The sequence below is a fragment of the Lepisosteus platostomus genome, chromosome 6, assembly GCF_059453375.1.
Source record: "Lepisosteus platostomus isolate fLepPlt1 chromosome 6, fLepPlt1.hap1, whole genome shotgun sequence".
Taxonomy (NCBI): Eukaryota; Metazoa; Chordata; class Actinopteri; order Semionotiformes; family Lepisosteidae; genus Lepisosteus; species Lepisosteus platostomus.
In genome coordinates, this window is record NC_142616.1 from 36639766 (window position 1) to 36662028 (window position 22263).

The following is a 22263-nucleotide window of genomic DNA, read 5'->3' on the forward strand; positions in this document are numbered from 1 at the left end:
CTGAAGGCCGTCTTTGAGGATGGAGTCGTGGTGAGAAACTTTGCTGAACTGAATGCTGGGATGCTGCTGACAACTGTGCAAACGTGCACAGTTAGCCTGGAAAGAGCATTTAAAAGTGAAGGGACATTTACCACTGAGAGTGTAGCAATTGTGCTGCCACCTTACTGATCATTGTGTTAAGATATTATTAATCAAATAATAGATTGTGAAAACCCAAAAGGGTATTTTGGCAAGTTTAGAACGTTCATTCTTTTCGATAGTGCCATAGGACTTCCAGACAATCTTGAATGGTGGTGCTGTTTTCACACTGTGTTTGTTTGCTGTTCAGGTTCTCACAGTAGACCCCAAAGTGAAAAATCTTGTGCTAACAAGGAAGAAGACCCTGGTGGAGTCCACCTTGCCTCTGATCTGCACCTATCAAGATGCAAAGCCTGGGCAAATGTCTCACTGCTACATTGTTAGTGTGAAGGACTTTGGCTGCATCGTTCGTTTCTATGGCAACGTCAAGGGCCTGGTTCCTGTTGGTGAGCTCAGCATGGAGCCTAAAGTTATCCCAGAAAAACTTTTCTACGTTGGGCAGGTGAGGCCAGAACTTAATGGATTTATAGGATGTCTATAAATCCTTACACTTTATCTCACCCAGTTTTTTTTCTATTGTATTAAGGGTCTGCACTGGTGTCTCTGAAAAGCAACAAACCAGTCATTTTAATAGAAGTTTGTGAATAGTTAACAAATAGAGATGGCAAAAGCCTTAACAATAACATGGTCCCATTACTCAAGTCATTCAGTCCTCAGCTAGAGTGGACCGGGGTTAAAGATTCCTGATTTTAAATGTTTTGCTAATGTCTGTGCTTGCAAAAGACTCAAGATTTCATTGCAGGGAAATTGCACGTTGGGAAAATTCAAAGTCAATATTTATCCGAGATGCTGTAGTTGTTCACTTTGGCATCTGCAAATCTGCAGTGTCAGACCTCAGTATTCTCTGTGGCAGGTTGTCAAAGCCAAGGTCATGAAGTGTGACCCTCATCAAGAGAAGCTGCTGTTGTCCTTCAAGGGAGTAGCAGAAGACATTCAAACAGTTCCAGAAGAGAGTTCCTTTGAATACGAAGTTGGAAAGGTAGGAGATATTTCCATCACCCGACAACTTTTAAGTGCTATATATATCATGTTGAAGGAGACAGAACTGTATTTGAAGATTAAGTCAGATTAACAGTAAGAAGTTTACATTGTAGCTGGGCACGCAGTTTATTCACTCTAAACAAAATGGAAGCAGAAATATTTCCACAGTAGAACAAGGATTGCTAAGCATTAACTGAAAATTCTCTGTATTTTCAGGAACTTTAAATTTGCATTTCCTGTGTTTTGTGTGGCATAAAATATATACCCATTAATACCAGAGAATAAGAGTCTCATTACATTTCTATCAAACATTCAATTTTTTCAAGACAGTCTGTTTGTGTGATACAATCAGCAATATATCCAATACTGTAGTATTGAAATTAGGACTAGGGTAGTTTACACTGACTTTTAATCATTTTAAAGCTAAGTGTTGATACAATTTCTGAGTTGTCTACTGATGCAGTTGAATCATTGTTGGCCTGTTTTGCAGACTGTGGAAGCAAGGATTGTCCAGAAGACTGACAGCGGTCTCAAGGTCTCAATTCTCCCTGAAGAAGCAGCTGCATTCCTTCCCACAGTGCACCTCTCTGACCATGTGTCTAACTGCTCACTGCTCTGGGAGGGACTAAGAGAGGGTGACATCATCTCTAATGTTGTGTGCCTCAGCAAGAGCAAGGAACAGATTGTATCCTTTCTACAATTGATGGCAGGCAGTAAAGACTCATTTGTTTACCACATTAAACCACAAGGTTCACACTGGATTCAGGGCTGCTTTGTGCACACCTGCTTTTCTGTGCATAATTAAGTTCTGTGTGTTTTTAGCTCATGTGCTGATGCAAATTCTCACTCTACCCTTTAGTACAAAAAAGCACAAATCAACACTTAAATGGTTAGGGATATAATTGCGATCAAAGTTTCTTCATACATGAAATAAAGACCCCTGCTATTACATTTTAATTACAGAAATGACTTTATACCTTTGTTCCTTCAGGTGTAGTATTATGATGAGAAGGTGTGACTTTGATGTAGGTTCATGGCCTGTGTCATGAAAGAGTAAATTCCTTTAATTTTTTTAAAATTGAATTACAAAAAAGTTGAAAGTGAAACTTTGCCCCAAGTTGTTTATGCAATATCATTTATGCAGCAGTAGAGCTCTTAACACATAACAGAGTATTGCTCTGTTCTTTGAATATGAGTTTACACCACATGGTAGTAGGAGTTTGTGTTAAAGCAGAGAAATGTTTCATACCCCCTTAGCCCTGTGCATAGATACTATCCAAAAAGCCTTCTCTGAAGGCTGTCTTTGAGGATGGAGTCGTGGCCAGAAACTTTGCAGAACTGAATGCTGGGATGCTGCTGGCAGGGTGGATCAAGAACGTCATGTCCTATGGAGTGTTTGTCGAGTTCCCGTATGGATTAGTTGGACTGGCTCCCATATCTGTAAGTGCCTCTGTCAATCTGTAGACTTGAAGTCTAGCAAAATAAGAAAAAAAATCAAAGAAGTGGCAGCTGGATTTTCTAGCTTTTTGTTCTCGATTAGATTTAAATTCTGTTTTACATAATGTCTATGTACACGAAATTCTCACTACCTTCAGAATCAGAAATCCATTTTAAGACTTGGTGATGAGTTTCTGGTTTCCTGCCTAGGCGATGAGTGACAAGTTCGTCACAAACACGGGGGACGCCTTCAAGGTAGGGCAGACTGTGGTCGCCAAGGTAACCAACCTGGATGAAGAGAAGCGGCGGTTCCTAGTCACCCTGAAGGTGTCGGAGGTCAGCTTGGAGCGTGAAGAAGCAGCAGCTTTGCTGTCACAGTGTATTCAGGAAAGGAACACTGTGGCACAAATGATGGCCAACCAAGGTGAGCGGTCAGGAGGATGCCCACTGCTACAGACTGATGCCACAGTGCATGAGGTCAACAGCATGAACCAGGACAGACTGTTCCAATATTGAAGGATTTTGATCTTGTCTCTTAAGTATGAAATTGGTCTAGTGAAGGCTTTATACGCGGCAGGTATAACTTCTGGTCATGCCGAGACATACCATATAGTTCAAAGTTAAGGTTTTCCCAAACTAAGTACCCGAAAACATTAGTAATTAAGACTTGTTAATGGAGTCATTTGTTCTATTAAAAGCAATTGGGACCTAGTTTGAAAGACTAATGTTGGGGTTCTTAATGTGTATATTCCCTGCTGCTGGTTCTGTTTTCAGGCCATTCTGAACTACTGCAGAGTCTCTCCAGCCTGAAGGTTGGGCAGAAGCTGAAACTCACAGTGGATGAAGTAAATGATAATGGGACAGCTACCTTTAAAGCAGACCATCTTAATGGAGTAACCATACTGGCCTCAAAGTATCACTTAACTGGTGAGTTTGAATTTTATTACACCTTTAATATCTTTCTGCAATAATGTTTTAAATGACATGATAAAACTGTTTTTTCCTATTCATTATTTATTAGAGCTTCATCTGTTATATTAAGGATATTAAGGAACTGTACTTAATTTTCTGGCATGATTTTTATAAGTGACAGAGGGACATTGAGGGCAGACTCCTGAGGGACGGGAGCTAATTGGAAAAAAATATACCAGATAGAAAATGTAAACCTATGGAAGGTAATAGAAATGTACCTTTACTTTAATAGATGCCACCGTCTCCACCAGCTCTCGTTTTCATTGATGGCTCTGTTGATAATCAAGAGTAGCGTGTGGTGTAGTGGTTAATTTAGCTGCCTTGCAGCACTGGCGCCTTGAGGTCAATTCCAGAGCTGGGAAGCAATCTGTGTGGAGTTTATATGTTCTCCCTGTGTTTTCGTGGGCTTCCTCCAGGTGCTCCGGCTTTCTCCCACAGCCCAAAAACATACTGGGAGGTAAATTGACTTCTGGGAAAACTGGCCCTGGTGTGAGTGTGTGTCTGCTTTTGCGTCTGTCTGCCCCGCAGTGGACTGGTGTCCTGTCCAGGGTGTTCCCTGATTTGTGCCTGTTGCCTGCTGGGATAGACTCCGGCTCCCCAGCGACTCTTGATGGGAGAGAATCGGGACTCCAGTACCAAATAGTTTAAAGAATAACCCTGGTTCCACTCATCACTCATGGATGGAGAAATCCATCCATGTAATGGGAAAGAGAGAGTTATAATGACACAGAGTAGGAACTGGAGTTAAAATTTGAGAATTTTATAAATGGCCCAGTTTGTTGCAGGAAGGGGTTTTGACAGTCAGGTTGGGGCAGAATTCTGTTTTTCTTCCACTGTTACAAACTCTTCAGATCATCATTCATCACAAAGTTACTGAGTGAGTTGGGGGTGAATATTTTTGGATGAGGTTAGAGCCAGTGGTGACGCACCACCTGATCGAATATTTTGTAGGCAGGTGTGTGTAAAGGCACTTTGTGGGGGCCTGATGGCCTGTGTGTGTTTATTCCTCCAAGGTGTCACTGTGGTCGAAGGGCAGAAGGTAACCGGAGTGATACTTCATGTGGATTTCCTCACCCGCCAGCTTCACATCTCCCTGTCTCCCCTGCTGGTCTCCAGTAAGTGCAAGGTAAAACCAGACAGGCCTCTTGTTTCTCTCACAGACGTTTCTGGCTTTGTGACAGGTCCCAGTGAAATACTGCATATTGGACTCGGATACGTATGTGTGAAAGGATTAAAATAACTACGCTGTTTTTGCGTCCAAGAGCTGCTCCCAAGTTGGCAATTTCCTTTCACTAATCATAATAAAATGAGTTGGAAATAAATTCAAGACGGGTAAATAATTAGTTCATACAAAATGCTTTTGATTCTTCAGTGCCCTTCCTGAATCGCGAAGGAATTAAGCTTCTTAAAATTGTCACTGTTGAGGTGACTAATTGATGACTGCAGCATTTACTGGCTCATTACTGTCCTGCTGCTTCTTGGTCTTGCTTGGCTCCCTAAAAAAGAAATCAAATTATATGCTGCCCATCGTGGTATAGTCCATGTGACAGTACTTCTCTGTTGCTCTCTTTGACTTGCCAATGCATAGTTCATTTTTTACAGCGCCAAGTTTCTTGGTAGGACTGTTGAAATTCGTATTATCAGCCTCCGAGAGAAATCTTCACACGGATGGTTTACTGTTGATACTAAGCTAAACTATACCAACTGTTTCCTCATTAAATCCGCATGCAGTAAAATGTGGAAGCTAACGTTTTTCCTTTAATTAATATGCACAGAGCGTCTCAATGCATCCTAGTCACAGTTCAACCAGTTGAGTCAAACCACTAGGAAATTTAATTCCCAAATATATTTTGCTTTATTTTTCTCTACAGTTTTGACCCCTATTCATTGATGCGTATCACATATGATATATGTGAAATAGTTATACAATAAGTACCAAATCTTAGAATCTCTAGAGAATGAATAAAGACCAGGGAAGCAATGAAGTTTATTGGTTTTTTATGAGTGCACATTCAAGGATCTTCGTCATCTCTTTTTCCAGCTTAAAGCCAATGTAACAATGCCTGCAACACTGCAGTATGTGGAACGGGACTTTGCCGTTATCAGATTGGGCGAGACTGGCCATCTTACTTTCATCTCTACAAAGACCCATTGGAATGATACGTTCCGCTTTGAGTCCGAGCGGTTGTCTGTGGGCCAGAGCCTCACTGTTACGGTGAAGAAGCCCAAATCTGAGGAGCTTGGGGGGTTCCCCTCCGTCACCTGGGTGTCTGGGAAAACAGTGGGCTCCAGACGGGAGCGCAGCCTCTCACAGAGCAAAGATGAGAAGCTCGGTGGCCCCAAGCACCCCTTCAGCTTGGGCGACAAGGTGAAAGGCACAATCAAGACCATCAGGCCGCTCAGTGTCCTAGTGGCCTTGGAAGGGGGGATCACCGGCAGCATCCACGTCTCCGAGGTTCTGGAGCAGGTGAAGCCAGGCACGTTCCCTGTGTCCACATTGACGAAGGGCAGCACCGTCACTGCCCGTGTCATCGGGGGAAGAGAAGTCAGGAGTCACAAGTGAGTTCGTTGGTGTATTTTCACGCAACGACACAAACTGCGACCTCACAGATTGCATGTTGCTGCATTTTCTCCCTCAAAAGCTGATACCTCAACAATGCTACGATTATATTTTTTGTAGTTTTCTTCAGCCCCAGCATTTTCGTTATCTGCTCTATATGATAGTAAGTCAATCGGTAAAATTGTAATTGGCGTTAAAACTTGCTCAGCCTCAGACTCCTGCCACTGCTCACATCTCACCCAGATGGGAACATCTGCAGTGAAGATGAGACCCATATGAGGGTGAAGGAGCTACTTAAAATAGACAACCTTGCCCAGAATTGAAAATCTACTCTGTTATTCACATATTGGGTTATGAAAAACAAACCTTAGTTTCAAATCGAATTTAATGTTACCAGTGACATTTTTAGTTGTTCATTTTATTTAAAGCTAATTACAGTAGCACACTTCATTTTTTAAGTTTGAAAAGCAGTTGGCTTTCTGAAGATTTTTTTTTTCTTTGTTGTAATTAGATTATAGTGTTTACGGCAACAGCAGTTATTAGGTCATGTCTGGATTCCAGTTACGAATGCTGAAACTGCTCTCAAAAACATCTCTGCTTTTTGTGTGCCAGAAGATGATGTATTGTGTGAAAATAACTTATTCAGAGCTTGTTTTAATAACTTGCAGTTGATCGAATAAGTGATTGCATTTATTTTCTATTTTGAGTGGAATACATACATTATAGCAAAGTATAGAAATATGTCAATTAATAACATAGCTGTATAACTTAAGTAAGCTGATAATTAAAGTTCTTCTTATTTAGCTAAAGAGATGGAAACTCTTGTTGTGATAAGAGCCCCTGATTGGAGAGCCATGGGTTAAAATGCTAAGGTGGACCCCGCTGTTGCATTCTTAAGCACGAGACTTCACTCGGTAAAAGTTCTGCTGTGTAAAGAGATAATTTCCAGGTCCTTTTAAATCAGTTATTTTCTTAACTTCTCTGATTAAAATAACATCAATTTACTTTCAAGGATCTGTACCACTAAATTACATGAATGAAACTTCAATTCGTTTCTTTCATTCCTGTAGGTTTTTGCCAATTTCTCATCCAAACTTTACTTTCACGATACCTGAACTGACACTTCTACCAAGGTAAGCCCTCTGAAGTTAAGCATGAGTTTTCATTGCCTTAAATTTACCAGTCTGTTAGCATGAGCACCAGTGTAAAACATTATGACAAGTTGTTCTCTAAAGGACATCTACTTCATTCAACAGGCATTTATTAGTGATCGGGAGTCAGATGTTTAGTGCAGAAATCATGAAGTTTTGAGATACAGAGGAGATGCAAATCAGACCTTTAGTGTGTTGCACAGTGATAAAAAAAATATTGAACTCTACTTGATAATTTCTCAGTTCAGTAATTTGGTATGGGAGATTCTTTCCATTACACTGTAGAATCCTTAAATACATGCAAACCATTTTGTCTTCTCCCCTTTCCTCATTTATTTGTAGGTGTTCACATCTCAGAAGTTGAAGTTGCAGTTTTTGTTGAGCTCCTCCTCAGGCCAGGGTCTGTGGAGTTGTGAATTGTTACTAGAACCTCAGTGACTGAGATTCATGCCCTAAAGGTGCATTTGGCACAGGTGCTGGCTGTTTGGGTTTATGCGAACCTTGCGTTTATTGACTGCAGACTGTTGTCCAGACTCTTAGCTAAGTAAAGACAAAGCCTACTTTGAATTCAAGGGTCTTAAGCACTGGTACAACTTGATAAGCACAAGATTTTTCCACTCAAGCTGGACCAATAACCTGTACTGTCATCTTGGCGTAAGTGTCTTTCTGGGTCCGTTTTCCTTTTGTTTTTTCATTCTTGTACCTGTATTTGTCTGAATCCATTGTCCATGGCATTTTGAGATTCCTAAACTTTTTGTGTGTGTATTAATGCCCAAAGAGCATGTGTATGTAGCCCTGCTGTCTGTCACCAGCAGGAGAAGACTTATGTTGGTTAGTGGTTTAACTCATTTCAGTTCTACGTAAGAAGCAGGCACATTAGGCATATTACTACTGATAGAAAATTAAATGTATGTTTGGATACCATGCTTATACATATTTAGTTCAGGTGGGTAGCTGTGTCAGCATGCATAGGCTACAAAGGAACAAATAATAGGTTTATTCCGTGCTGAAAAGAGAAGAGAGAAAATGCAATGTTTCAGCTGTGTAGCCTTCTTCAGGTGTGAGAAAGACAGGACAGACAACAAAGATTAAATAGCACAGGAGAACAAAAGCTGGGAGAGTGGAGGATGCGGGAGCAGGGGAGAGGCAGAAAGAGGTGAAGAGAGGGGTGAAGTCGAAACCTGCATGTGAACAGAGAAGATTACACGAAAACAAGTATGTCATTGAGAGAAGGGGAAAGGTGTGAACCAAGTCTCAGGATAATTCTTGTTTCTGATGTCTTTCTGCTATGGGAGTTTAGAGACCCTTCTTTGAGAATGCAGACGGAGAGATCAGTGCGATCATGGCCGCCTGAGGTGAAATGAGAAACTATGGGCTTGGAGAAATCTTTAATCTTCACAACCCTAACATGTTCTCTGAAACGGTCTCCTAGTCACATTCCGGTTTCCCCAACGTAGATAGCTGGGCATTTCCTGCAAGAGATCCAGTAAATGAGGTTGCTGGAGGTACAAGAGGTCACCCGGGTGATCTGGAACTGGCCTGAGGGGCCTTGAATAAATGTGGTGTTATGTATTTGCCGGTGACACAGCGAGCTCTGTTGCAGGGGAAAGTACCTGGTGTGGATGATTTTTGAGGGCAGTCAAGGGAGCTGTGAACAAGCAGTATACATATTTCTGCTATTGTGCAGTTAAAATAAAGCCCATGAGATTTTTTTTAAATTATAAACTTCTGCACCTTCTAAATGCAGTTCAGACTGCTCTACAATGGGATCTTAGTTCAATCCCTTGTGCAGTGCAGTATAGTGTTTGTTTACAAGTTTGTTTTCAATTGCTGGACCTGTCCTGACAGCAAGATGGAAGGAGACCTGCCAACCCAGGAGGAGCACGCTGAAGCATTGGAAAACTACCAGCCTGGACAGGAGGTCACCTGTTTTGTGTACAAGGTAATAAGGTCAGAGGTGGTGAAGTTCTGCTTCCTTCTTAAAATGTTGTCTGCCATATTGGAGAATCCAAGTTTTTGTGTTTTATGCCAGCATTTATAATCTAAATATAATTAATACTTCTAAAAATATATTTAAGAAAGGTAAAATAAATCGTCAAGGATTTTTGTTAATGATGTTAAGCTTCAAGAACACTTTAGTTAGCAGGCAGATTTTATGTGAATTTGAGAAGGTGAGGCCTTTGGCTCTGAGTCCTTTAGTTGACTGCAATAACTGCTAAAAAGGCACACTGATGCATTTTCTTCAGAGGTCACCAGTAAAACAAGGGCAGCACAAGAAGATATCTCAGCCTGCACATCCCACAAAACATTCTTCTTGTTTTATTCTTTCTTTTTGAAACGTGCTAAAACATCTCTAGTGACATGATTCAGCTATCAACTCGGAAAAACTTAGGAAACAAAATAACATCCTCCAGATGTTTCTTTTGGATATTTACTAAGTGCTGATTTGGAGTGGGTGTCAGAAGGAATGCTGTACTTGTTTCCAGCAGGTGTAGTCAGTTTGTGCTTCAGTTGTGTGTTTGTCTTGTGGTTGCGATCAGTACAACACTGTGAAGAAGTGCCTGGAGGTTGACGTGACCCCAGTCCTCGGTGGGAAAGTGGACCTGCTGCTGATGAGCTTGACCCCAAAAGTACGTCGTTTACATGATCTTGAAAACTAAGTTGTTTTTCATGCAGACCTGCATCCTTGACCTAGGAGATTAAGTTTAAAAATTAAACAAGACAATTAAGAAAATGTCAGAGAATGGGATGGGTTAAAGAGACATTCATTTTTTCATATTTAACCCAGTGATCCAATTGTGTTTTATGCTGCAGTTCTATCAGAAGATCTGACCACCAGCCGTAATTGTTTCAGTGATATCAGAATAATATTTCACCACATACGTAAATAATCATACCCTTTAATACATCACTGTAAAATGTATTATTGTACTGATTTTACCCTGTGGACCTCTGGTTCTTTTACTTCTTTTGATATTCTAGGAGCTGAAACACCCAGAGAAGTTGTGTAAACTGGGGCAGGCACTGAAAGCTACTGTTGTCAGCACAAGCTCTTGTAAAACAAAGCTGGTTCTCTCTCTCACAGGTGAGGCTGGTCATCTGTATCTTACTGCTGAGTCTGGCTACATTAGGCACTGTGATAATCTACAGTAATCAGGAATTACTACAGTGATTTTACATGGATACTACATTCACATTCCCCACAGACCTCACGTTCCTGTGGTTTATGTTAATGCTCACTTTTTTTAATTCTTATGACCATGCTCTCTGTTTCCATGAGATTTTGTTGTGGCACTCTCTGTAGTTCCCATTGACATCATCCCTTAAATGCTTTTTTCAGAGTGTTGCCTTTTTTTCTCTGACAATGCTGACAGGTATAAGTATGTTTTTTAAGAGACAGTGGCTTTAAAAGGAAGAGGAAATCTATTCAAAATCTAAATAGTATAAATCTAGAACAGGTATGCATTTAGATAAGGTACTGACCTGTGACTGTGGATGTTATGAAATAACAGCACGTGTGTGTGTGTACACGGTTTTTCCCTAAGAGTGAAATGCCAGTGACTGGTTTGTGATGAACCAAATGGTTTAATCTGGATAAAAACGACTCCACTCACTGGAGCCTGTTTGTTTTCTTTGCCAGCCTTCTGGCGTGTTTGAGATGCCTTTCTTTCTGCTTATAGGTCTCCACAGCTTAACCAACGGATCCATCACTCTGGGCACTGTTGCCAAAATCGTGAAACGCGTCGGCCTTGTTGTGTCCCTGCCTTTCGGGCACACTGGCCGTGTGTCGGTTTTAGACCTCGATGATTGTTACAGGCCCAACCCTCTGGACAGTTATCATGTGGGTCAGGTTGTCAGGTAAGTAGCTAATTTCAGCTTCTGTGTGGTGGTGACTTTGAGGTTCTTTTCCCCCTGGTACTTAGTACTGGTCAGGTCTTAGGACTTCTGTGTTCTGCTGCGCTTACAGGTGTGGGTTTATTATTTACGTTTGTTATTTATCCCTGAAAACATGCTCTCTAGGTTTGTTGGCAACTCTAAATTGTTTCTTTCACTTTGGCCCAGCAGTGTACAGGCATCCTATTCAGAGAGGAGAATGTACTCGCAGTCCCACCTTGCGCCGTACACATCTCAAATCTGGGATAGGCTTTCACTGCTACCCTCAGCAAGCCCAAATCCATATCATCCTGAAGCCAAGAGGCTACTGGATAATGAGGGTGCAAGCATCATTGAATGTTAGTTCCAGTGAGAATTTATGCAACTGGAATGCTAATAATTAAGGGGTTAATTAATTGAAATCTAATTAGGTAACTGCTTCATCAAAAAAGTAACTGGGACTGCTTGTATATAAAGTAGGTCTTGTTTTTAAACTGATATTTATCTCTTTACAAATGTTCCTTTGCATGTATAATATGTTAAACATCCTATACATTTATAGAACCAGTTTATTTAGTGTTTTATTTACCTTTTTTGTTTAATATTCCTGATTAATATAATACTTGACTCCCATCACACAGGTGCTGCATTGTTGAAAGTGAAGAGAACAAGCTACAGCTGTCTCTCCGGAGGTCCAGGTAGGCGGGAGTGACTCACTTACATTGAGCTTCACCAGAAATCAAAGTTTCCTTCATTTTGAGTAAAAAATAACAAGACCGTACGTGTGGGCTTAGAAGAGACACAATCAGTAAAGGGCTCTTGTCAGATCACAAGCTGATCCCCGTGACTCAGAATTCCTTGAACAGTGGTGTGCAGCTGGCTGAATGCAGCTGGGATAAGATGAAGTTTGGTTGGCTTCATTTCTCTCAGCTTTCAGTATAGCCCACCAGCTAATGCAAGCTCAAAATATCGTCTGTGAAAGACGTGCCTCTCCTCCATTTTCCTCTCCCGTGACGCACTGTTGAGTTTAAAATGTCGTCTCTGACGAATGTCTATGAGGGAGGATGGGGGTGTCCGCAGTTAGTTTTTTTGAAAATTGGGTGGACATTTCGAAGAAGATTTTAAAAAACAGAAAAAAGTTTTTACAAGAGTACGTCAAGGCCTTCATTTTGTGTGGAGTATACATAGTGAAGTTTTTTTTTTTGTGTCCTCTCCATAAAAGATTCCTACAGCAGATTCATATTTTCTTTTACTTTTAAACTGTAAGATGTCTTGTATACATCTAATTTTGTATTTATTTGATTTTATGAAGGAAAAACATGAGAATTGTTTCAGTCTTTCCACTTGCATTTTTTTCTGTGCAGGACAACCCCTGGAAGTAGTCAGGTAGTGAAGGACCCAGAAATCCCCTCCATTGCTGACCTGAAGGAAGGCCAGCGGTTACGTGGCTATGTGACGTCTATTAAAGACTGTGGTGTCTTCATTAGGTATTTTTTTAAATCCTGCACAATTAAGAGGTTTTCGTTTTAAAATAGTCATGGGCCCATTGCGAGAATAAAATGAGAAAAAAGCTTTCTATGGTTTCATCCCTAGTCATTCTTGTTGAAGCTAATTTTTCAAACCTCATGCATTTTTAATTGAAAGTTGTGTCATGGGCTTTGGTTTGTTACAGCAGAGTGTGAAATGATATAACAAAATAAAGGCAAAGTCTCAAGTTAAAAAGGGGCATCTTTGATTTCCTGAGTTATGTTATAGTGAAAGGGGAACTGCAGTCTCAATTTGTCAGACCAGTCACGAAATTAATTTAATTTAGTTTGTGAAAGTACTGTGTGGTCACCGTGTTATCGGAAAAGTTGTCACCACGGGCGAGAGCAAGAGTTTGTGAGAATTGTGACTTCAGCTGGCCCTTCCTGATCACTAGTCACTGTAATGACAAATCTAATGCGGTGTACGACCGAATAAGCGAAGGTTGTGCAACAAACATTTCCTGCAGAAATGTTCCAATGTAATCTGCATGCAGCGTTAACACCTATGTAGTATTCGCCAGCACAAATGTCTCGAAGTCCAGAGCAATATTTCTATTGGATTAAAAGTGATGTATTCACGCGCCTGCTTGTTTACAATGTAATGGGGCCTTTTTATAGACAACAATGGCAATATGGTACTGCACATACCTGTAAAATTGTCTATTTTGTGATATACATCTGAAGTTTTACACATTATCATGTACATTTCATTGTGGTCTGAAATGCACTCGTCAATGTCGATTTTCTTTCTAACCCTGAAATATAAAAATAGCATTGCAGTGATCCTTGAATATATAAGCATGCTGTTAAGGGAGCAGGGCAGTGCAGCACTACAGTAAGGAAGTAGGCCTCTGTTAACTTGAGGGCCTTAGGGCAGTAAGAGGAAATGAAACTGCATGACTGTTTCTCTTGTTTGAATTCTATGCTAATTCTTTGTCCCTTTTCTTTTTCAGCCTTTCAAGGTCCGTCATTGGTCGAGCTCAGTTTCACCATGTCACAAAGCACTTCACGGCTGACCGTAGTGTATTTGTGAAACACATTCCCCTGAACTCTCTGCTTACTACCAAGGTCTTGAGGTAAAGCATTGCTCTGGACAAGGTTCCCCTTCCACGGCAATTGTGAAATTGTGAAGTTTTCCCAGTAATATGAATTAGTCATCTTTTGCTAACTCTTAGATGGTGTCTAGATATAATTACTGTCTCAGTGCAATAGAATTTATTTTTTAGTATTAATAATTCATTTGTGTGAATTATTAACCTTTCAGGTTTGAGGCTTTTGTTTTAAATTAATAGTTAATTTTTAGGTTTAAATTTTAAATTAAGCCTTGAGCTATATAAAGGAAATGAATTATCCCAAATGTTGTTGAGTCTCATTTTAAGCCAAATTTCTGTAGCATGCACCTAAATGAACACAATATGCAAGCAATCGTTTACTTCATTTTTTAGTTAGTAGAAAATTAGTATTTTTTATTGCAGTTTTAGACTGCTTAGTATTTTTATGAAAACCCAGGCTTGAGTGTAAACAGATGCTGATGCGTGTTCTCTAAAACTGTTTTTTTTCTGTTCCTGTCTAAGTCTTCGTCTTTCCTTCAGGACTGTGTAAACTTCTCGTCATGCTGTCTCTAAATTTCAGTATGCTGTGAATTACTGGCAGTTTAACCCGACAAGTTTCTGCTGTGGTGTCTGTCTTACAGCATAGACAAAGAAAAGGGTCAAGTGGAACTGTCTTTACTCCCAGAGGACACTGGGGGGCCTGATGTCCTCCCAGAATCCCTGGGTTTGCCACTGCGGATGAAGGTGGAAGAGACGACAGAAGATTCTCAGAAGAAGCGAAAGAGGCAGACCTCCGAGAGTGAGCAGGTGCGGCAAAGCTTCAGGTTGAGGTGGGGTTAGGTATTCTGTTCATACCACAGTTATGGAAAACACCAACTGTTGAACCCTGGGAAGATCACATTGTTTTTCTGAGACATGTGTTCGTGGTTTGTCACATGAAAAAGTACTTTTTTTTTTTGGTTACTGCTGCAGTTTAGACCCTATAAAGATATGTGGATCCTGGATGAGCATAGCTCAGATGCCAACGGATGTGCTGAGAATTTGAGTTAAAAATAAACATGCTTAAATTTAGAAATAGTTTATTGAAAATGAACCTACAACTTTAACCCCCCAATAATAGAACTTGTCTGCAGTTAGAAAATAATACATAGCAATAATAGAAAAATGTCTGCAGATGAAGGTTCCTAGTTTGTATCAGGACAGTAATATTGGATTTCACAAACATGGTTGTTTGGTTTCCTCTCCTTTCCAGGAGGCAATTGAGAAATCCAAGAAGAAAAAGAAGAAGACGACAGCAGGAAAATCGGAGGAGAACGACAGTGGAGTGGAGGTCTATTTCCGAGAGGACGAGGAGGAGAATAAAAAGCTACCCTCTAAGGTAAGGTGTTCCCCTGTTCTGCAATGTTATATAGCCATAGCAATGGCCTCAAGACCATTAGTTTTGCTATTTGACTTGAGCTACTGGCAACATCTCTCCATAATTACCAGTCCCGTTCACTCCAAACTACGTTTCAAGAAACACACAATTTTAAACACATGCTTGTTCTTTCATCCCTTGGAAGGAACTTCCATCTGGTAGTCCAGACTGAAGGGTACAGCAGTGGTTCCTAATCTGCTCTGGCCAGAAGTAGCCTCTTCAAGCTTTTGTTTTTAATAAGGGTTTTTAAGAATAGCTTGGCATAAGCAAATCCATTCATGTTTGTAAAACCGTATGAGGTGGTGCAATACTGACCTTGGTTATATCTTGTTCTGGCATAGTAGCCCAAACATTTCTTGTGAAAGATCATCTGTGTGCAGAAAGAGTGATAGCCTAAGAAAAATCTGTGGGAAAGTGAATGTTTTTTTTCTGAGAAAGATATCCAGTCCCAACACCATTTAAATGTTGGTGTTTTGTCAGGAATGTTCAGAACTCTGCCAAGCCAATCTTTCTCAATTTCTCCATTGAAGTGTCTACTTTTCCTTTTCCCCTGTCCAGAAGAAGGCCCAGCCTGCTCAGACTGAATGCGTGAGCCCCCAGCGACTCCATGTCTCCAGTGGATTCTCGTGGGACACGGGCCTCAGTACCCTACGGCCAGCCACTGTGGATCCAGTAGCAGATTCTTCCAGTGAGGAAGAGGAGGAAAACACGGAGAAAAAGGCAAGTCACCCCCAGAATTCCATTTTGCCATTGTGAGGTCTGGATGTGTACAGCAACAGGCAGCCAATCCACGTACATCTTAGCTGTATAAAAGGTCCTTATTTTTCTAATGGAACTGAGCTTATCTGATGTTCAAGGTTTAGTTTTTTTTCTGGTCTTTATTGCTGAAACAGTAAAAGGTTTAAAAACAAGGAAATTACTGCGAAATAGAAAAAAAAATGAACAGTAACAGCACTCATTATTGTTGCAATCTATTAATAGACAGGTGTTCAATGATTAAAAGAGCTAGCACTTGGGAAAATGGTTTCAGTGCCAGAATTCTTGATTTGCTGGCTTTAGCTTCTGTTTGAATTCCACAGTTTTAGTTCTGTTTTTCCCCTTTGAGTCAGATTCATTTTCCCGTTCTGAAGCCTCAATCCCCACAGCGTTTCCCAGGATTCACTCGCGGGTTTTCCTGCTGTCCCCCCTTCCACTCCCCAGGCCCCGAAGAAGAGCAAGCGTGACAAGGAGGAGGAGAGGCAGCGGGAGGAGAGGGAGCTGGCGCGGCTGGAGAGCGAGATGATGGACCCCGGCCGGAGGCCCCGGACGTCCAATGACTTTGACCGGCTGGTGCTGAGCTCCCCGAACAGCTCCCTGGTGTGGCTGCAGTACATGGCCTTCCACCTGCAGGCGACGGAGATTGAGCAGGCCCGCGCCGTAGCCGAGAGGGCCCTCAAGACCATCTCCTTCCGGTCAGGCAACGTCGCGGCCTCTTTTCGGGAATTCTCCTGGAAAATGTGTGGTGTACTGCCCCCCCAGTTTGTGAAAGCTGTCTGATGTTATTTTATCTTGTGCTTGCTCTCACTGTAATATCATAATAATAATAATAATTGCTTACATTTATATAGCACTTTCTTGGCACTCCACTCAAAGCTCTTTACAGGTAATGGGGACTCCCCTCCACCACCACCAATGTGCAGCCCCACCTGGATGATGCGACGGCAGCCATAGTGTGCCAGAACGCTCACCACACATCAGCTTTCAGTGGGGAGGAGAGTAATGAACCCAGTTCATAGATGGGGATTATTAGGAGGCCATTAAACAAAACTATGGAGGGTGTCTTAAGGGTTGCTTTTTGTCCTAAAATATTTCTGTGTGTAAATATGAATGTCTGTCATCATTTTCAGGGAGGAGCAAGAGAAGCTTAATGTATGGGTGGCTTTTCTTAACCTGGAGAACATGTACGGGACAGAAGAGAGTCTGCAGAAAGTGTTTAAGAGAGCAGTCCAATACTGTGAGCCTATGGCAGTCTTCCAGCAACTCGCCGATATCTACACCAAGTCCAACAAGCACAAGGTACCTTACCTGCACTATGTACCACTCAATACACCATGAGTCAGTACCGTATAATTCAGATACCTACAAGAGTAGCTGATTTGTATATCTTTCAGGTGTGGGTTGTAGTATAGGGTGTGTGTTAGGTACGAAGTGAAATTAACACTAAATAAAAAGGACAGTTCTGATTGGAGCATGTCGGCTCTCCGACACCAGGCTAGATATGGTAATCTAACCAAACAAAAGTAAATGCTTCCACCACACTGCTCTGTGAATCCATCTTGATTAAACACAGCAAACGCAGTACACCCATATATGTATATACGTTGAAAGCAATGTCATTTGACATTAATTGGAAAGAAAAGCCTTATGTTTCCATTTTGTCCACAGTCATAAAAGTTCAGTTTTCCTACGTTTGCATCTGAGTAAAATTGAGATTTTTGGCCCCACTGTGTCACTGCACTTGGAAACCCCTTCCTTCCCAGGAACGTCTGTATGTGTCAGCACTGAGGTCATAACTTGCTCTTTGGCCATCTGGAAAGCATTAATGAGTCACTAAATCCATTGAGCCCCGACTAGCACATTACTGCTTCATGAACAGAACGCTGAGGTTTTTTACATTTTTGTTAAAGTCCTGTAAGGTCACATTTGTTTGTTGAAGCACAGAAATACATTGCTTTAGATTCAGTTATTTTTCTGGCTCATGGCTCCTTTTGTTTTGCATTTCCACACAGGAAGCTGACAGCCTCTACAACACAATGCTGAAGCGCTTTCGCCAGGAGAAGTCGGTGTGGCTGAGCTATGGCACCTTCCTGCTGAAACAGGGGGGGAATGATGCCGCTCACAGGCTTCTGCAGAGGGCACTCAGAAGCCTCCCAAACAAAGAACGTAAGAACTGAGAAACATCTATGTGTTAGATTCTGAGATTCGCATGTATCAAATCTGAGCTCCCCCCCACACACTTTCCAAGTGACTGGGAGATCAGGATTCTCCATGTCATCTAGTCGAATGAAGTTTTCACTACTATTGAGAGAGCAGGTCCAGTGGAAACAAAGGACAGGATTATCATTCAGCAATGCTGTATTGTGTTACAATTAGGCAGTCAGCTCCCCTCCATCTCAGAAGTAAGCTTAGTGGAGATTTTCTTGTCAGTTCAATCATTGACAGGTCGCAACCCATAAAGTCTGTCGCAACCCTGAATTTGCAGCAAAGCAGCTTTTCGAAGGAGCAGTCTTCAGGCTGTTGGGCCTATTCCTGCATTCAGGCTGAGAGAATTGTTTTTGGGGGGTTGGGGGTTAAGATTTTGTCACGAGCGCCTGTGACTGGAATTCTTAAGATCATTTCTTGACAGCTTTCACTTTTGTCCCTCTCAGACGTTGATGTAATTGCCAAGTTTGCTCAGTTGGAGTTCCAGTATGGGGATGTGGAACGTGCCAAGGCCATGTTTGACAGCACACTGAGCAGCTACCCCAAGCGCACAGACCTGTGGTCTGTCTACATCGATCTGCTGATCAAGCATGGCTCCCAGAAAGAAGTGCGGTGAGTGTTTCCTAGTGGTGGTTTAGCACAAGCTGTTAGCAACGTGGGCTGGTCGACTTTTGTACAAAAACAAGGTCCTCAAAAGTACAACTAGTTTTTGGACATATCTGACCTTGAATCACTTCACTACATCAGTTTTGGTTTGGCTCATTTTTGAGTGTCATTATAAGTATTTGTCACATAATATGAGGTCACCAAAGTTTTGAGCAGTTTTGAATACACCACTTAAATAATAAAGTAGCGGTGATTGAAACTTTACAGCTATGGGACTTAGCTTTGTACCCCTTTAACATACCGTTAATTTTGTGCAAGAATGATAATGACAGTACAAGATGTCCCTTAACAAAAATGATTAAAGCTGTGGTTTAGACATGCTATCTATTTTTATTGATTTTTTTGTTTGATCTGTTTATTTCTGTTCATTCTGTGTCCTAGAGTCTTCTATTTATAGTATGTTTTTCAGATGTGTCCTATTTATTCAAAGTGTAGAGATTTCTTGTTTGATTCCCAAAGTAACTTGAAGTCTCCGAGTCTAGGGAGTGTAAGCTGTATAGCATTGACAGCTGTCATAATGTGCAGTTCAAGTATATTACACACAGTTCCTGGTTCACAAAGCAATTACAGAACATAAAATCGTTAGCCATATTCTTGAAGTTCTCTGTCCTTGGGCTTGGATCCACCTGGTATTTTTATGGTCCTTTTGTAGCATAATATCATGACATGAACATACACCATTAATTTACTGTCATATTACATATATTTCTAGAAAGTGCTTTATTTGGACTGGTTTCAGAAGAAACTGAAGCTGACTGAAGTGAAAAAGAACAAGCCCCAGTTAAAGTATATTGATTCTCTGTGCAGTTTTGTAACAAAGTTAAACTCTTTTTTTTTAAAAAGGGAACAGTAAAATTGATCTGAGAACCGCGCAAAGCAAAAATAGCTGATTGCAGATCCACATGAAAAGAAGTGTCTTTAAACTCTGAAGCCTACATTATATGTTGTACATTGCAGATAAATATGCAATTCATTCTGAGTTTATTTCCCATGGTTGGAAGAAAACTCCTGTTAAGGCGTAGATGAAAGGCTTATAATTGTGCTTGACGAGCCTGTCCTTTGCCAGTCAGCCTGACTTGCTTGTGGTTTTTCCGCAGCAACGTGTTTGAACGAGTGATCCACCTGAGCCTCGCCGCCAAGAGGATCAAGTTCTTCTTCAAGCGCTACCTGGAGTACGAGAAGAGGCACGGCTCCGCCGAGACCGTGGAGGCAGTCAAGGCGAAGGCTCTGGAATATGTCGAGGCCAGGGGCTCTGTGGCTGACAGCTAACCCCACTTCAGTCATTGCCAGTCACGTGTGTGTCTCACAGCTTGCACAGGCTAAGACTGCACTGTGCTAAACGTATAACCCACACCCCCATTATGGGTTTCCATCCTTCAAGAAATCTCATCGTGGCATTTAAAAAATATCTCGAAAGCTTGTTCTCTGTGGAGGTTTCGGTATAATGTTTTGCATCTTGTAGTGGAACCTACTGTGTTCTCATGCAAGACTGTGCAGTAATTACAATTTAGCCACCTGAACATCAGCTGGTGATATTCTGTTTTTAAATCATTTTGTACCAGTTTCTTTGTAAGGTGTCTTGTCATCATATTTTTGCACTTGATAGGATCTGCAAAAAATGTTTTCCATTTCTTCATAAAATCTTCTTTTCAAATCTTCTGCCTTTTTATTCAAAGGGCGTTACATTCTTAATGTTGTGTGTCTTTGGGATATTCCAAACAAATACTTAGAGACACAACAGTAGACCCATATGCAGCTTTTATTCTGAGTGTAATAGGAGTTCAGAAACACCCCATAGTGCCTACTTTCTTATCACAGTGCTGTCTTTGGTTTTTTATTTTGGCCAAGGAGACAATATAACTGCAAGCAAAAGCAAAATTGATGAAAACTGCTGAGTTTTTAACAAGGGGAAATAAACAAGTACTTACAAATTTTTTTAAGGAGGGCATGTGATAATAGTTTAACATTCTGGAAAAGGAGGAAACATTACTGTAATGCTCCATTACGTGGAAACGCATGAATGTGGACCAAGATGAAAGGTTTTTTTCCCTCTCTGGGACATCCTGCACTAATCCTTTAGGTTTTTTTTCTGTGGAGAGAGTTTTTATGGTTTTGTTGGAATTGTATTTTCTGTAATGTCCTTGTTTATCCAAACTAACATGACTTAGTTCTTAGTGCACCACCCATAGCTATATGGGAATGCTCCAGATTTGAAACTTTTCCAGGGAGATAACTCCCTGTAACTTGGTGAGTGTGGTGCCTGTAATCAGTTTTTGGTGAAAAATGTGCTGAGAATTCACCTTTGCTTTCAGAAGATCTTGTTATAATACATTTTCTCAACAAGGTCAACAAGTTTTAGGATATAGATTGGTATTCCACCAAATGTATCATAAATGTGTTCTGATATTTTTTTCGACAATATGATCTGTTTGTAAGTATAGTTTACATGACTAATGATACTCCTGATGAATGACACAAATTTATAAATGGATCCTAAAAACAAAATAAATGGATTACATATATTATATAGGGATACACACAGAACTGACAAAATGAATTTGAGTTTTCTGTGCTGTTACCATAAACCTTATTGTGCTTTTCACCTTATGCCTTTAACTGGTGCTTAATTGCCTGCATTTTGACAAAAGTGTTTTTAATAATGTATTTACTGATGATACTGACTAAGTCAATCCTGACTTAAAGCAAGGTAGAAAAAAAACTTACATTTAAGAAATACTTGTAGAAACTGTAGAAAAGCAGTTTAATTTTCAGGTTCTACAATATTCATGCAGAATAGATGTCATACAGCGTCTGTACTTGTGTTGAACTTGAAGAGAGGGAGACTGCTTTTTGTGAGACTTTTGTATGCCTTATGCATCAATCTGGATAAAATCACTGCAATTGTCTCATACAGTAAATAACAAGCACCGTTTTGAAGATGTTCGTACGCAAGTGTGGGTGGAGGACATGCTGATTTCTGATCCTCTCTGACCCTGAAAGAGGCGAAAATGCATTTCCCCATTCTTAATTAAAGGCAAAAAGGTGCGTACATTGTGTAGACATGGGTAAACATGTCTGAGAGTGAAGGGAAGGTTAATGTAATCTTCAGCTTCTTAAAATAGGGCAGTAATGCCAGTAATTAATGTAGTGGTATACAATGATGGTCATATTTCATGTAATAATCTTATCCTTCCTAGTTAGATGTAATGTGGACTAGTTGAACTATCTGCTTGATGGCTTTCTCCAAAGAGACCATGTGAAAGCTTTCTTATGCAGGAGTTAAGAGGTTTGCTTACCCAATACTTGCACAGCTGTGTTCCCTGGGGAGCCAAAGTCCAAATGATTTCATGCATCTCTTAACATCAATACAGCCAGACCAGGGCAAACATGTAAAGTTGCAAATTTAGTATACGCCAGGTTCAGCATATTGATTTCAAGCCAAGGGTATGTGAAAATCAAAAACTGTGGCTCCAAGAAACCAGACTTGTTTACTCCAGTCTTCTACCAGCTGAGGGTGTTTTTTATGTAT

At 40.8% G+C, this 22263-nt stretch overlaps 1 protein-coding gene across 3 annotated transcripts in view; it reads left to right on the forward strand.

Moving 5' to 3' along the window:
- The window catches only part of pdcd11 (programmed cell death 11), a 30642-nt gene extending 10254 nt beyond the window's left edge, over positions 1–20388 (forward strand). For 2 of the 3 annotated variants that reach the window (XM_088635685.1, XM_088635686.1), the window contains exons 13-36: positions 329–580; positions 992–1117; positions 1610–1804; positions 2389–2559; positions 2767–2980; positions 3331–3483; positions 4542–4654; positions 5570–6087; positions 7159–7221; positions 9088–9181; positions 9780–9869; positions 10222–10324; positions 10920–11097; positions 11754–11810; positions 12477–12599; positions 13592–13714; positions 14332–14497; positions 14943–15068; positions 15666–15827; positions 16308–16558; positions 16994–17162; positions 17876–18029; positions 18515–18680; positions 19832–20388. In XM_088635685.1, coding sequence (XP_088491811.1) covers positions 329–580; positions 992–1117; positions 1610–1804; positions 2389–2559; positions 2767–2980; positions 3331–3483; positions 4542–4654; positions 5570–6087; positions 7159–7221; positions 9088–9181; positions 9780–9869; positions 10222–10324; positions 10920–11097; positions 11754–11810; positions 12477–12599; positions 13592–13714; positions 14332–14497; positions 14943–15068; positions 15666–15827; positions 16308–16558; positions 16994–17162; positions 17876–18029; positions 18515–18680; positions 19832–20003 — 3939 coding nt within the window. In that variant the 3' untranslated portion in view covers positions 20004–20388. The remainder of the gene's footprint in view (positions 1–328; positions 581–991; positions 1118–1609; positions 1805–2388; positions 2560–2766; positions 2981–3330; positions 3484–4541; positions 4655–5569; positions 6088–7158; positions 7222–9087; positions 9182–9779; positions 9870–10221; positions 10325–10919; positions 11098–11753; positions 11811–12476; positions 12600–13591; positions 13715–14331; positions 14498–14942; positions 15069–15665; positions 15828–16307; positions 16559–16993; positions 17163–17875; positions 18030–18514; positions 18681–19831) is intronic. The other variant, XM_088635687.1, reaches the window with a different exon arrangement.
- Positions 20389–22263: the final 1875 nt, after the last annotated feature.